General features: G+C 38.8%; 1 protein-coding gene across 4 annotated transcripts in view; it reads right to left on the reverse strand.

Annotated features, from left to right (window-relative positions):
- Positions 1-17,241, reverse strand: part of LPP (LIM domain containing preferred translocation partner in lipoma) — a 938,906-nt gene that overhangs the window by 185,904 nt on the left and 735,761 nt on the right. For all 4 annotated transcript variants that reach the window (XM_006871883.1, XM_006871881.1, XM_006871882.1 and 1 more), the window contains one exon: positions 11,863-11,989. In XM_006871883.1, coding sequence (XP_006871945.1) covers positions 11,863-11,989 — 127 coding nt within the window. The remainder of the gene's footprint in view (positions 1-11,862; positions 11,990-17,241) is intronic.

Below are 17,241 nucleotides of genomic sequence, written 5' to 3' on the forward strand. Positions count from 1 at the left end.
GTTATCATCCTGTCCATGCATCCTCACCCAACCAAGGGATGTACTCTGTAAACCTGCACCCCACCCCCATACCACAGTCCTCAGTCCCTTTCCATCTCCTGATCCCATTAAGTCAATCTCTTTTGAGATATAAAAGCAGAGAGAGGTGATCTGAGTTCAGAGAGATCTACTTCTACACCATGATAGAAGAGTCAGGAGTAGAGTGAATCCTTTGGACCTGGGGTTCGTGCACTGTGAAGTACCTTAGATCCAGGGGAAAACTGATGCCAGGCTGTATGGGGTCAAGGTATACTGGGTCTGTTGTTGTGTACCACTGAGTCAGTTCCAACTCATAGAGGCCCAGTATAGGAATTCCAAGGGTGGTTGGTGGGTTTGAACTTCCAACCTTGCAATCAGTAGTCCAGTGCTGATTCTATAGCACCACACCAGGACCTACGGATGCTAAAAGGAGACCTTTTGCCAGAGACAACAAATAGAAAGGCTTCCCCTAGAGCTGGCACTCTCACTCTGAATTTGGACTTACAGCTTGCTACAAGGTTAGATAACACATTTCTGGTGGTTAAAGCCATCCAACTTGTGGTATTTTTGCTACACCAGCTTTAGATAACTAAAATACTTATTAATAGTTTTCATTCCTTAGTTCATTAAATCATTAAACAAATACTAAACATCTCCTATGCTCTGGTAACGTAGTGGTTACAAATCGGGCTGCTAACCAGAAGGTCAGCAGTTTGAAACTACCAGCTGTTCCACAGGAGAAAGATGAGGCATTCTGCTCCCATAAAGATTTATAGCCTCCGAAATCCTGTGCAGAGTCACTATGAGTCAGAACCGACTCCACGGTACTTAACAACAACAATGTGGCGCTGTGGGTTAATGCACTGAACTGCAAAGTCTGTTTGAAGCATAAGGTCAGCAGTTCAAGCTCACCAGCTGCTCCCTGGAAACCCTATACAGGGTTGCTTTGGATTGGAACCAACTTAATGGCACTTATCAACAGTAACAACATGTGTCAGGCATCATTCTAGGACCAGTGATTCAGCAGTGAACAAAACAAAAATGAATGTCCTTGGTCAAACATTCTAGTGAGTAAGATAGATAATACATGAAACAAGTAAAAATAAATTTAATGAAGATGATTAGGCCAAAAAAAAACCAAACCAAACCAAAACAAAACAAAAAAGAGACTGCGTATCTTTTCAATTCTTTCATATTTTAATATCGAGAAGCTCAGGTAAACATGAATACACTGATTCTAACAAGTTATTGCAGGACAAAGATGAGGCTGTCTGCCGGCAAAGATTTGCAAACTCGGAAACTCTATATAGGGTTGCTATGAGTTGGAACCAACTCCATGGCACTTAGCAACAATAAACTATTGATCTTATTTTATTATTTTCAAGGGCAATATATCTCTGATCAAGTTTAATTCTGGCACATTCAAATCTAGGTTCACAAAAATAGCCCTGCCATTCCTCTTCCTACTATCAGAGACTAATATTTATTCTTTACTTGGAAAATTTGGTTGATAGAATTCAAAATACTCTCCTCTACACGACTTTGAACAAGACATTTGGGTTTGAATTTTCCAGGAAAATGAATGTGCCCTCCTGATCAGTATCTAAACTCACATTCTTCTTTATGATACCAGAATCTCAGGATCTCAAATCAATGCTTAAAAATGAATGAGACAACTGAATTAATAAAAAATTATCATGTGTGCTAAGATAAAATACATAAAATACTAAGGATAATTATTTAGTCCTGTAAAATGAGCAAACATTTTACCAGAAATAACAATCACCAAAGGAATAAATTCAATATGTTTCATTAACTAGACAATTCTACATCTACCACTCACAAAAGCCTTGTACAAAAGGCTGGGAGAAAGCAGAAAACAAACTAACAAATGAAAACAGTCTTTCTCTTTCCCCCAAATCAATAAAGCATTCTCTCTGAACCATTCATTCTCTATTTTTTTTCCCCATTGTGAGCTTTAAAAAAAAATTACTTAAGTCTTTTTTATGTAAAAACAACATCCTTAAGCCATCAATTTCTATCCTCACTTGAGTCAACTGCCCACCTGGATTTATTTTCCACTTTGTAATTGACAGGTGTGCTTTGGAAAACTTTTTTTTTTGGGTGGGGGTGTCACAAACAAATCAAGAAATAATAAAACTATAAAAACTAAAAATTACTTAGCACCTCTCAGTTGATGCTTTCAAAGTAATCAGACTGTTTTAAAGTATAAGGTATGCTAACCTTAGTTTTATATATTAGTTTTAACACAGTAGTGATAAGTAAAAAATTTGTTGTTATTTGTTGTAGTCATGTTCGCTTTGATGGTAACACATGTATAAACGAAGAAATCATTGCCTGCTCCTATATCATCTTCACGATTTATGGTAAGTTTGACTTCATTGTTGTGGGCATTTTGCCATTCTGGTTTCCCTTACTTTTGCTGGCCCTTCACTTTACCAATCAAGATGTCCTTTTCCAAAGATTGTTTCCTCCTGATGGAGTATCCAAAGTAAGTGAGTTGATGCCTGAGACAACATTCTGTGATCCATAGAGCTTTTGTTAACCACTTTTCAGAAGTAGGCCTTTCTTCATAGTCTGTGCTAATTTGGAAGGTCTGCTGAAACCTGTCCACCATAAGCGATCTTAGTGATACTTGAAGTAGTGGTGGCCTAGCTTCCAGTATCATAGCAATACGTCAGACAGCACAATGTGACCAACAGAGATGGGTGGTGGAATGAGGAGGTAGAACTAGAAACTGATGCATGAGACGGATGTCTAAATACCTTTACAAAGCTAAAAATCACTGAAAATCAGAGATGGAAAGTACTTGAGGAACCTCATCTATTTGTTTATCAGATGCTTGAAGTCATGCCTCATGGTTAATGGTTAAGGGAGACTGACCTCGACTCTTCCAAGGGCTCTACCCTGTTGGTTAAAAAAGTGATTTCGGATCATGTTGGTCTACCAATAAGGGTAAGTGGGGGAAAAACATCAGTGAAGTTGTGAGCTAAGTCCGACCACGTTCAATAGACACCTGTCAACATGGATTGAAACTGGTTGGCCAGCAGTAGAGTGAGACCTGGGGACTCCTGGGCCCAGGGACAGGGTCATGGCCACAGAGGACTAGAGCAGAGAGTGAAGTGTCCAGCTGACATGAAGTGAGGGGAGATGCACAAGAACACCCATACTGTAGGTTTTAAGCATAAAATTCTCACTATCCTCCACTGACAATAATACCCAGAGAGGAGAAAAAAAAAAAATTCTTTCAGTTAAATTTCAAGTTCTGTGACAATAATTTATAATACTTCTTCACATAGCTCACTAGAAATTTTAAGACTTTTTTCTTCTTTTTTAAGATGGCTTAAGATAACACCATCTAAACAATGCCAAAATAATTACACCTCTGTGGTCAAAAACATGTTAGAAGACATTTTCATTTCAACTGCAGGTAGGTAGGTGACAACTTTTATTAGCAGTGCTGATCTATTGCAGTAGTGTTGTCTTCCTTCAGAACACTATGATTTGGAGAGACTCTTATCATGGTAATGATCACAGTCATACAGATGTGGGACAGTTCACATATAAACACACTTCCTCTTTCAAAATTAATGAAAGGATCTTTGATCAAAATAAGCAATGGTAGCTGGGCACTAAGTAGTTCTTTTGGTCTTATGGAAAAGGAGGAAGTTACTCAGGAAAGCAATTCCAAGTCTTTTGTTTCTTCTGGTGCTGTAGATGAATAACTGCTGTACGCTGCTGACCACTTGTTGTAAGCTTTTAAGACCTCACACACTCTGCAACAAACTAGTAGATTGAACAAAAGTACTAAACTTAATATAAGGCCAATTAACTAGCATATACCATGAGACCCTGATCCTAAACTTCCAAACCAAAAAACCAAAACCCACCATGTGCTAAGCAGCCTCCATGAGAACAGAAGAACTGGACAGTGCCCGGCTACCATTCAGCAGGAGTCCTAGTGTAGTGCTGTAGGATAAGCACTAGACTTCTAACAACAAGATCAGCAGTTCAAACCCACCAGCTGCTCCTTGGAAACCCTATACAGGGTTGCTATGTGTCAGAAACTACTTGAAGGCACTTAACAACAACAATAACCATTACTGAATGTTTTGATAAAAAATTCTATAGAAGAATCATGATAACAAGAGAGAAAATTCAGGACAAAATTTTAAATTCCAATGGAATCCAACTTTCTGTCACTATGGGGGCAGTATGTCCCCTTCTCCCAATTACTGGCCTGAGAAACATTTAAAATTTAATCTGAAAGTATCCCCTGAAGTTATCTTAAAAACATATTTTAGCTTAACTAGTAAAGAAAATATTTATTGAGCAATGTACTCCTTTAAGAACTATCTGTATAGGATCAAACTGACAACAACAAACCAAAAGATGAGATGAAAAAAACAAAACAAAAAAGAAAACCAGTGAATTTATGCTGATGGAGAGGAACAGCTTGGAAAAGATAAGAATGTTTACACAACTTGAAGAATGCAATCAATGTCACTGAATTTTATGTGCAGGAGTTTTATATGGGTGTACATTCTACTGAATATATTCTCAACAGTAATAACAAAACAATTTAATGAATTAAAAAAAGTAATTGAAAGCACATTATTTAGAGGTTCTGTATATCAGTCAAAATGGAAAGCTCAAAGAGATGTCATGTGTTCAGATGTCTAGAAATAAAGTAGATTTCCCTTCCATACTGTCTGAAAAATAGAACCTTCAAAGTCAGTGACCAGCCCTGAAGTAGTTGTTGTTAAGTGTTGTCGAGTCAGTTCAGACTCACAATGACCCTGCATAGGGTTTCTGAGGAGTAGCTGTTGAATTTGAACCACTGACCTAGTGGTTCAAAATGACCTTGCAGTCCAATGCATTACCCCACAGTCCACAAACCAATTTACTTATTTTTAGGAATTAAGCCTTTCTTCCCCAATCATTTAACTGCTAATTTAAAATTCTCCCTCTATGTTAAGTTCTGAAATTTTCTCTAAACTCTAATAATTTTTAGTTTATCACCTCTTGTTCCTTCCAAATATCTATCACTGGAATTGAGAGTCTTCTCTGTTATAAACGTAATTTTCTAGTTGCCCAGGGAAACAGATTGTTACAAGAGGCAAGCATTTGAATCAAGCTATTACAAATTGTTTAAGCTAAAGATTCACTGCCATTGAATTAGATACAAACTTTCTCCTATCTCCATTTTCTATGTTTCTTCTCTCCAAACACCGGGCAGTGTCTAGAAGTCCACTCAAGGACAGCACTGCTGAGGGAATCACACTTGGGTATGGTCAGGTAATCTGTTACAGTCCAAACTTAAATCCAAGTAAGTGGAAAAGGCTTACAACCTAGGAGATTTTATCTGCCCTTCAAAGATAAGGACTCACCAACTACTGTCCACCCTCAGGAGATTTTACTTAATATTATCATGCAAAGTTACAATTTTTGATGGAGATGGGAGAAGGAGGACATGAGAACACTAAAATTGGCATCTTTTCAGTAGAAAGGAATTTTAAAAACACACCCATTTAAAATTCAGTAAAGGGTTCCTGCTTATAATGCTTTATCAAGAACTGACTTGAGAAAACCAGATGAGCTATGACTATCATCAACTACCCTCCTCCACCACACCACCAGTCAAGCTGTCAGAAGGGTTAAAAGGTAGCTAACATGGTTGGCAGGAAGGTATTAGGTGCACTATCTTCCTAAACTATGTGGCTAAGCCATGGCAAAAAGCCATGCTTATTGTCACATCAGTTGATTCAGCAATTAAATATACTTGAACTACATCATCAGTGGTGTTAAAAGACTGGACTGCAAAACTTAAGGACCCGGTACTGGTGGTCCTTCCATCTCTTATCTGAAGATCATGGTTTCAGAACGGAGAGGGTGAAATGAGGCAGGGACAGCTAACTACCATCTGTAGAAACAGCAAATGCCTTTCTATAATTTAATAAATATGAATAGACTTGAAACTGGAAGAGTGAGTCCAAATCTCAAAATTTATTAACTATGTGACCTTCAGCAATGGATTGAGTGTCTCTGAATCTGCTTTCTCATCTGAAAAAGGAAGACATCCCCAGATCTGCCAGTGAGACCCCATTTTTGAGTAGGTTTTGTAGATCTACAGAATGTTAAGTAAATATCAGCTATTGGTATCACCATCATCTGGGTCATCTCAAGACATAGGAGGGCATGTGTCTGTCAGAAAACAATGAAACAGATACAACAAAGGGAAATTTCAAAGACCCACTCTAGTCATAAGAGGAGCCCTGGTGGTTCAGTAGTTAAGCCTTTAGCTGTTAACAGAAAGGTTGGAAGTTTGACTCACCAGCTACTCCATGAAGAGAGACGTCAGTCTACTTTTGTAAAGATTACTGTTGTTAAGTGCCATCGAGACCGTTTCAACTCATAGTGACTCTGTATAGGGTTTCCATGGAGCAGCTGGTGAGTTTGAACCACTGACCTTGTGGTTCAAAGCAACCTTATAGTCTAGTGCATTAACCCACAGGTCAGTGTGTGGTTCAAATTGACCTTTCAGTCTAGTGCTAATCCTACAGTGCCACATCAGGACTCCTTTGTAAAGACTTGTTGCTGTTAAGTATCATCAAGTCAGTTATGACCCATAGCCCCCTGGAGAAAGAGAGGAAGACCCCCAATGAGATGGATCAGCACAGCGGCAACAGCAATGGAATCAAATGTATCAATGATTGAGAAGTTGGCAAAAGACCAAGTAGTGTTTTGTTCTGTTGTGCACAGGGTCACTATGAGTTGGTACTGATTTGATGACACATAACAATACAACAAATATATATATTTCAAATAAGTTGTAGGCCATCATAATGGTGGTGTGGTGGTTGTGTGCCACTGAGAAGGTTGCAACTCACAGTGACCTTATAGTGTTTCTGAGGCTGTAAGTCTTTATAGGGGCATAAAGTCTCCCTTGGAGCACCTGGATAGACTAGATCTACCGACCTTGTGGTTAGCAATCCAGTTGGTAATCCACCACACTCCCAGGGTTTCCTTAAGTGTCATGATACTACATTCAAAATACAAGAACATTGGCCTTTATAACCAGCATATCAACAGGTTCAATACATTAACATTGCTATATTGATACTATCTAATATAGATTGTATCCAAATTTCTCTAATTTTCCTTCCAAACCCTTGACATTTTTTGGTTTTTGACTGATAGTCCAATCAAAGCTCATGTCTAGCCTTTGCATGGCATACCACTTCAATCTCCTTCAATCGATAATAGTTCCTCCAACTTTTACAACAAAGGCAATTTTGAATAACACAAGTCAGCTGTACTCAGGAATAGCCTATGTAATGTCTCATAATTGGACTCAAATTAAACATTTTGACAAAAGCAGTACATGAGTGGAGTTGTGTACCTCCTACAACAACATCAGTTGGTACACGACAGTTTGTCCTATTACTGTAGACATTAAATTTCATTATATGAATAAAGATAGTTTTCACCAGACTGTTCCATTTTGAAGGTATCTTTTGTCCTTTGCAATTAATAAGTAATTTGTGAGTTGATTTTTGATACACTTTCTTAATGCATTTAAGAGCACTATAATTATAATTATTTCTTAACTTGAAAGGAAAAAAAGCGGTGAACGTGAAGAGCGGTTCCAAAAGGGAAAAAAATTTCATGTCCAGTGATGAATCATTCCACTTAAGGAGAATAAATTTAAAAAAAAAATAAAAAAATAAGGAGGCAGAGAATGGAAGTGACATGGCCACAGGAGACTCCGGTGACCTCATTTATTTGTTTACATTTTCTTCTTGCCCACTCCCTGTATAGCTTCCAGTGGAGCAGGAGAGCTTTGAAATAAAAACATTTATCTTCAACAAATCAGCATTAGAATGAGAGTCATTCATTTAGTCTACTGCAGGTCATTACTATTTCTGGTCTAGAATGGACTAAATGTAAAATTCTGATAGAGATTAAGAGAAGACTCTTACCATCCCCTCTGGGGCAAGCCTACCAGATGCAAAGACACATCTGTGCAGCCTTCCTTCCCTCTCATCTTCAAACAAACTTATGGACCCAGTCTCCTATTCATAGTGTTTCAGTCACACCCTACCCAGTGCAGGTTGTTGTTGTTAAGTGCCATCGAGTCAGTTCCGACCCATAGCGACCCTGTATAGGGTTTCCAAGGAGCAGCTGGTGAGCTTGAACTGCCAACCTTGCAGTTCAAACGGCTTTGCAGTCTGGCGCATTAACCCACAGTGCCACATCTATTCTAAAACCTCGACCCTGTTAGCCTATCTCATGTCCTTCTGGAGGCAGCCATGAGTTCCCTGAAAGCAGAGCCTCTGCAGCAAGGTGTCTCCAGTATCCAGAGAGAAGGCACAGAGCAGGAAATATTTACCAAGTAAAGCTATAGACAGCAGTTCTGTCATCCATTCCTTTGCATATTGCCTATATCTCGCTGGTAAGAGGTAGAACTGGTATCATACTAATGGTTAAGAATGTGGGCTTTGGCCCCTGAAGCCACAGATTTAACCATTATCCATCCAACAGTTCTCAAGGTATTTCATCTCAAGGTACAATGACTCATTAAGCACGTAAAGTCCCTACCATTTGTTGTTGTTGTTAGTTGGCTCCCAACTCATAATAACCTTATGGATAACAGAATGAAACACTGTCTGGTCCTTGCAATATCAATAACTGTTGGTATGTTTGAATTTATTTTGGGGGCTATTGTTTCATCTCATGGAGTGTTTCCCTTGTTTTTGCTGATCCTCTACTCTTATCAAACAGGGTGCCTTTTTTCTACGGTTCCATTTCATTTTTAATGACTTTCAATTTTCCTTGATTCATACTCTGTATATTCCACACTCATTTTGAGTTATGCTACAGAAGCATAAGCCCCAAAGGCTTTACTCCACCCCATCATTAAGGTTGACTCTATGTTGAGACAGCAGCTCTTCTCCAATTACATTTTCAAAGCCTTCTTGGGTAGCTCATCTACCAGTAACATGTTAGATAGATTCAACTGTTAGACCTAGACTTTTCATTGTCTACTTTGGTCATAGATTGCTAGACTTTTCCTTGAGTCTGTCTTGGTCTGGAACCTCTGCTGAAACCTGTCCACCATGGATAATCCTGCTGATATGTGAACTGCTATTGGCATAGCTTCTGGTTTCATAATAACACACAGACTACCACAGTACAACAAACTGATAGATGGACAGTAGTAGCCTTAGTCCTTAGATAGCCATTGAAAGTCCTCTCTAGAATGGCACCACCTACTTCTGTAATCTTAACTTCCAATATTTCCTACTTTCAGCATGGACAGTCCAATCCAACTAGAATACCCAGTGTTGTGTCAAAGTTGTCTCCATCAGAAATAAACCCAGTTTTCTACTATTTTACCACTTGCCAATCTCAATTTAATGTCTTACTCAAAGTGTAACTACTCCATAAGCATTTATCTATCCTTGCCTTTTTTCTCTGAATTCTCAAAAAAAAACCCCACTATTAATTCACTTGTAATTTTTTATCTTGTGTTATGATAAAATGTCACGACTCCAACATATACTAAACTACCAACACCTTTAAAGGTAAACCCACACTGGCCTTCTATTGCTTATTACCCAACAAAACTTAGCAAGATAGCCTGCAAACAGGCAGCTGGTGGATTTTTCTGAACTGAGTAAATTTTCCTTGAGTAATTCAGGCCTCAACTCATATTTTTCTTACTCTGTCTAGTTACCAAAGAAGTTCATCTCTTATTTTCTGTGTCCAAAGCTGATCACCTCCATAAAACCTTTCTTACAGATCCAGGCTCAAACATAACAAAAATTGTGAGGAAGGTACAGAATCAGGCAGTGTTTTTATTCTGTTGTGCATAGGGTCGTTATTAGGTGGAACTGACTTGAGGGCACCTAACAACAGAAGCAATATATTTCCAGCCTATTTAGCTCTCTTTATCTTATTTCATAGAGTTAAGTTTTTCTGTAAGAATGAAATGAACAAATTAATGTAAAGTACATATAACAGTAACTGCCATATCATGTTGTTGTTGTTGTTGTTAAGTGCCAGCAAGTCGATTCTGAACTATAGTGACCCTGTAGAGGGTTTCCGAGGAGCAGCTGGTGAGCTTGAACCACCGGCCATATCATAAGCACCCAATAAAAGTGATGATTCCAGATTCTCTCTCACGGTTAGTTTGAAAAGATTTTATACTGATTGGTGACATGTGTTCTATTGTTGCCAGGAACTTAAATTTAAATCAAGTGTTATTAATAGATTGTTATATGGACGTATCTTGTTTTCTTAAATAAACTGTAAGCACCAAAGAGCAGAGGCCATTGATTATTGATCATATTATACATGCCAAGAACTTGGCTAAGTGCTTTCTATAAATATTTCATTCAGCACTCAAAACAACAGTACAAGTTATCTATTATTTATATATTATAGATAAAACAAAACAAAAATATATAGAGAGGGTACTTTTTTCCAGTTTTCTAAATTAGTAAGTAATAGAGCTTGAAGACAAAGACTATTTAATTTATATCTGTTTTTCAGAGTATTCAATATATATCTACTATACAATTCAATTTGATTTTCTTTATTGCTATGCATTTTGTTGCTGTGATATTTAAAGCATATATACTTGGAATGTCAGTATTTAACTTTTAATGCTCCTTAATACAGGTACTTGTGACCCTGTGTAGGGTTTCTAAGGAGCAGCTGGTGGATTTGAACTGCTGACCTTGTGGTTGGTTCACAGTCCAGTGCTGATCCTACAATGCCATACCAGAAATCTAATAGAGAATAGTCCTCACCTCCAACATGACATTTTAAAAGTTTATCTTAGACACCAATCCAGATATTCTCCATTGTAGTTACAAGAGCATGAGTGTACATATATCTTCTTCTGTTATGTTTCCATCACTGGTTTGGAGAAGGGGTAAGTTAAAACAAAACAAAACTCTAAGAAACATCTTGTTCTGGAACTTGGATAGGGAAAGGACTGACAGTGTAGTATTTAATGCCCAATTCCTCATTTGTGTATGAATCTTTAGGCCAGTAAGAAATCTGGATACTAAAAAAACCCTATTTCTGCCTAATTAAAGCTAATTAATTGCTAAAAATTATTTTAATCAAATTTTTACCTCTGCAAATCTTTACAAGTTAAGAGTTGTCGTTTAGTTGGTTCTGACTCAAGTTGCTGTTGTTATTAAGTGCTGTCGAGTCAGTTCTGTCTCATACAGACCCTGCATAGGGTTTCCAAGGTTTGACTGATAGGCTTGAACCACCAAACTTGTTGTTGAAAGCCCAGTGATGATCCTACCACACCACACCAGGACTCCATCCAATTCACAGAGATCCTGTAGAGAGTTTTCAAGGAGCAACTGGTAGTTTTGACCCACCTACCTTGTGGAGTCCTGGTATGGCGCTGCAAGATAATGCACTGGACTGCAAGGTCAGTTTGAACTGCAAGGTCAGCGGTTCAAACCCACCAGTCTCTCCACATAAACCCTATACATGGTGGCTATGAGTCAGAATTGACTCAACGGCACACAACAACAACAATAACAACCTTGTGGTTATCCTACAGTGCTTATACTATAGCACCATACCACTTAGGTTTCCGCAAGCTAAGTAGATAAATTTATGATAAGCTCAGAAAGGAAGTCCCACAATTGCTCACTTGGGGGCGTATGCATACCAGCTCCCATGTATCTGGCCTCAAATACTTTAACAGTGGGGTGGATAATAATTCAAATTACTAACTAAGAAAGTTAGAATAGGGCATTGAATTCAGCAGTCAGCTCCGACTTCACTTACCAAAGTATTCATCGGCAGGTGGGTTTTCCATGTCATACAGCATCTTCTTGGTCAGATGCTCAAGCTCATCCTCTGGACGGAATGAGGAGGTTACAGCTGGAGGACCCATTGGTCCTGGGTGTCCAACCTGAAAAGCAGAAAACACCACAGTTTTTAAATCCAACTTAGAAATCAACAAGGGCAACCAGATCAAAGAAGTGATGTTTTATGTAGCTGGAGATGGTCACTAAGTGACCTGGGTTTTAGAAATATTTTTTACTACTTATCCAGTATCTGACTGTACTTTTATCACTTTGTGTAATATAATTTACCAGACATTAGAAATCCATGTTTATAGAAGAAATCTACCATTCTGGAGGGGCTGTCATAAAGCAAGCATGGTAATTATAATGTCAAATTATTCAAGGTTTCTGCCTTCAACAACTCACAGTGAAGGGAGAAAGAAACATGGAAATAGATCATTACAATAAAATGTAAGTACTGAAACACAGATATGAAATCTAGTGCCCTGAGATGAGAGGAGATGACTTCTTGAAGAATAAACTGGATTTCACTAGATAAGCAAAAAAAGGAAGAAAAAAGAAAGAAGGGCCTTTAAAGACATTGCTGTTGTTAAGTGCCGTTGAGTTGGTTCCGACCCATAGCGACCCTTTATAGGGTTTCTGAGGAGCAGCTAGTGAGCTTGAACCTCTGACCTTGTGGTTCAAATTGACTTTGCAGTCCAGTTCATGAACCCACAGCACTCCATTTAAAGAAGAGTACATATAAAACAACATGTTTTTCCAGCAAAAATGTTGAGAAATGCAGGAGGAGAGGAGTTAAGAGTCTCTGAGTGACACAATGGTTAACTATTCAACTATGAACTGAAAGGCTGGTAGATCAAACCCAGTGAGAAGTGTCTTGGATGAAAGGCCTACGATATGCTTTAGAATGGTCACAGTTTTGAAAACCCCATGGAGCAGTTCACGATGAGTTGCAATCATCTCAACAGTAATGAGTTTTAGAGCTAAGATGAGGTTAGAGAGATAGGTTGAAGTCAATGCCAGGACTTCGTATTTAGGTAAGAGAGAATCATTAGGGGATTTTAAGAGCATAGCTGACTTCATTAATGTCATGCTTTTGAATTATGTAAATCTGCAAATCTTTTGAATACCAAGGCCAATGAGACTTCAAGAACTGCAATCAAATAGCATGGTATACCTGAGCAATGGCCCTATAGTTGTGATGGGGAGTGCTAGTGTAGCGCTGTAGGATAAGTACCAGACTTCTCAGTGCAATGGCGATAGTTCAAACCCACTAGTCCCTCCTTGGAAACCCTATACAGGGTTGCAATGAGTGAGAACTAACTTGATGGTACTTAACAGCAACAACAGCAATGTTGTGGTGGAGACTGACAACTTAGCTTACAAATCTGTTCCCTCTTCTTTCTGGGCATAAAACTAGACTATATATTTCCCATCCTCCTTTGCTGTTACACCTGGTTATATGAGGCCCAAGATGGAAGGAGTCTGGGTTCTGAGTTACCACATGAAGACGAGCTAGCCACAAACTCTTAAATGAGAGAGACTGGAAAGAAATATGCTCAAAGGTTAATGGTTCAAAGTGATGGCTAAGTGGGTGGTTTTTATTTTTTCCATTTATATTTCTATGTATTTTATTTTTCTACAACAAATATTTTCTCAGATATGAAAAGAATACTATAATTTAAAAAAATATCAGAAGTAAGAAAATGTCCAAGTATCTGCACCTGGCACTTTTCTGCCAGTGTTCTTTTCTTGCTGGAAATTCCGGAGTTTTTATCCCTGTTGCTGTTGTTGTTACTAAGTGCTGTTGTGTCGGTTCTGACTCATAGTAATTGGGTTTCTGACAAGCAGCTGATGAGTTTAAACCGCCGACTCTGTGGTCCAAACCAACCTTGCAGTCAAATGCTTATCCTACAGAGCCACACCATGACTCCTTGCTATCCCTTGTTGTTATTGTTGTGAAGTGCTTTGAGTCAGTTCCGACTCACAGCAACCTTGTATGGGATTTCCAAGAAGCAGCTGGTGAATTTGAACTGCCGACCTGGTGGTTCAAACTGACCTTGCAGTCCAGTGCTTGATCTTACAGTGTCACCCCAGGACACTTAATATAGACGTAACACTGAGACCTAGGTCCCTGATTAAAGTTATGGGTAGGACAGTACAACCAGGAGGGCTTGTTTCTGAAAGCTTACCTATTTAGAATCTGCCTAATCTTGGGGCTAAACAGGTTTCTATAAAGGAAAGTCTGGCGATTTGCTTATGAAAATCCTAGGGATCACAGCAGTTGGACCACATTATACATTGGGTTACCTTGATACAGGATCCAACTAGACAACAGCCAACAACAACAATCTTAGTCCTGCCTTTACATTCTCTGGCTTCAGTGCCTTTATACATAAAACATGTCTCTATGTTCCTCTGATTCTATTCTGTCATGTTTTTTTGTGCCCGCACTATGCAAGGCATACAGCATCATGGATATTGATAGTGAAATCACAGATAGTCACATTTACAGGTACTTTGTGGTCTACAAAAACAGACACACACTGAGTAAGTGGAAACCTCATTATTACAGAGATTTCCACTTACAGAAATACTAAGGTCACTTGTCAGCATCCCCGGAAACAATCCAGAACTTCATTCAGCATTCTTAAACTGAGTAAGCAAAGGGCAGGTCACAGGGTTTCTGCAACCTACTGAACTTTCACTATACTTTGGGCATAAAATCAAGAACATACGTAAGTAAATCAACTTACCCTACCATCACCTCCTGTGGATAGAGAAGGCACAATCCTATGGCTACTCCTTAAGAACAAAGGAAAGGTGGAAAAAGCAGCCTGCTTTAAGGCAATATCATCAAAGGCTTGGGGAGGAGGAGTGGATGAATCAGGGACACCCATCACCTTGAGTCATTGCTATCACATTTAAATATTTAAATACATGTACTAAGGAACCATTTTACAAAGTGGCTACCCAATACCTGGTCACCACTTCAGTCTCCTGAGTTCCTCTGACACTGGCCTTGGCATAGGCCATTATTCTCCCATGAGTCCTTTCAGGCCCTTGATTTCCAAGTGACTTGGTGCTAGATAATTTGAACTCATTGTGAATTCAAACCTTATTAGCAAAGCACCACCCAGGCAGATAAAACACTGGGAAAAGGTAGCCAAGATACTCAGAAAGATTACATGATAATGAACACTCTATCACTCTGGGCAACAGAGCTGCTTATTTTTCTTGTCCATTTGTAATGATGTACAAGAGGTTCCTTCTCTCATAGGGAAAATAACTTCAATTATGTGTTCTTGAAAAAAGAAACATTGATATTATCTTCTTTTCAAAAGGTAGCATTAATCCCATTTTGGAGCTGAAGTTCTGCCAGAAAAAATATATTTCTGATATTTTCGTTCTTCGCTTCTCCTTAGTTAGATGTGTCAAGTTTGCAGTTTGCAATTTCTTGTGGCTACCTTGTCTTTCTGATGCTCACTGAATTGCCATACTCTCCCCTCAATGTGTCACTATTTAACGAAAGGAACAGATCCTTCTGGGCAAGGGTAGATGTCTGCTGGATAATTCTTCTGCTACAGATTGAAACAACTGGCCACAAGGCAATGAGCCACAGAGAATTAAGGAAGGGAGGAGAACCTATTTGTTAACAATTAGAACCCACAAGTGAAAATTCCTCAGTAGTAAAGTATGCTGTTTTTTTCTCTATTCATCCAATCCATTCCATTGCTTGAAGAATGAATGATAAGTGCATGAAATGAAAGATCCAGGCATTTTATCTTTTGAAGTTTGATTCTACCTATGAAACTCATTCCAGTCAGCCCTCAATTTTCAAATTTGATTTTCCCTTTTTCATGCCATGCACTGATGTCTGTAAGTCCTCTTTCTCATGCCAAATTTGCAGTCTTACCCAAAGATTTATGATTCTGAATTATAACATGATAGGGATACAGTAAGACTTACTATAGCCAAGAGAAAGGGCTGGGGCTCTACTAAGACAGTTGTGGTGTTTTACCACCTGTGCACTATGGTGATCAACGCCCATGGTAACAGCAGTCAGGAAATCCAAGAACATATTACATTGGGCAAATCTGCTGCAAAGAGCTCTGAAAAGTGTTTTAAAAGCAAGCTGTCAATTTGAATACGAAGTGGCACCTGACCTAATCCATGTTCTTTTCAATCACCTTGTATGAACATGAGAGCTGGACAATGAATAAGGAAGACTGGATAATAACTGATGTGTTTGAATTATAGTGTTGGCAAAGAATATTAAATATACGATGGACTGCCAGAAGAACAAAAAAATCTGTTTTGGAAATACAGCCAGAATGCTTCTCAGAAATGAGAATGGCGAGACTTTGTCGCACATACTTTGGATATATTATCAGATGGGACTAATTTCTAGAGAGGACATCATGCTTAGCCAAGTAGAGAGTCAGCGAAAAAGAGGAAGAGTCCTCCTTTTGAGGAATGAGATGGATTAACAACAGTGGCAGCAGCAATGAGCTCTTCTGCAAGGTTAAAAGGAGTTATTCACATAATGATGACTATTTTGCATTACCCCATTAATTAGACTTTATTATGCTCCTTGGAGTACTGGTATGGCACTGTAGGATAAGCACTGGACTACTAACTGAAAGGTCAGTAGTTCAAACCTACCAGCTGCTCCTTGATAACCCTGTTACGGGTTACTATGAGTAGCAACCAACTCGATGACACTTAACATGCTTCCTGTGTTAGGCGCCATTGAGTTGGTTTAGACTGTCTCATTAGTGACCCTGTGCACAGCAGAACCAACCACTGCACAGTCCTACACCATCCTCACAATTCTTGTTTCGAGCTCATTTCTCCCACCACTATGCCAATTCATGTCCTTTGGGGTCTTCCTCTTTTTTGCTGACCCTCCACTTTACAAAGCACAATGAATGAATGCTACGCCCTTCTCCAGGGACTGGTTTCTCCTGGCAACATGTTCAATGTATAAGAGACGAAGTCTTGCCAACCGGGCTTCTAAGGAGCATTTGGCTGTACTTCTGCATAAACAGATATATTTGCTATTCTTCTCCGACACCATAACTCAAATGCATCGATTCTTCAATGGTCTTCCTTATTCATTGCCAACTTTCACATGCATATGAGGTGATTGAAAATACTATGGCTTAGGTCAGGCATACCTTAGTCCTCAGACAAATAACTTTGCTCTTAAACACTCTAAAGAGGTCTTGCGCAACAGATTTACCAAATGCAATACACCGTTTGATTACTTGAGTACTGACTATGGATCCAAGTATCATTTCTGTTACTAAGGCCATATTTCTCAACTACTGATCCCCTTTGTTTTCAACCTTCA

Source organism: Chrysochloris asiatica, unplaced genomic scaffold (assembly GCF_000296735.1).
Source record: "Chrysochloris asiatica unplaced genomic scaffold, ChrAsi1.0 scaffold00177, whole genome shotgun sequence".
NCBI lineage: Eukaryota > Metazoa > Chordata > Mammalia > Afrosoricida > Chrysochloridae > Chrysochloris > Chrysochloris asiatica.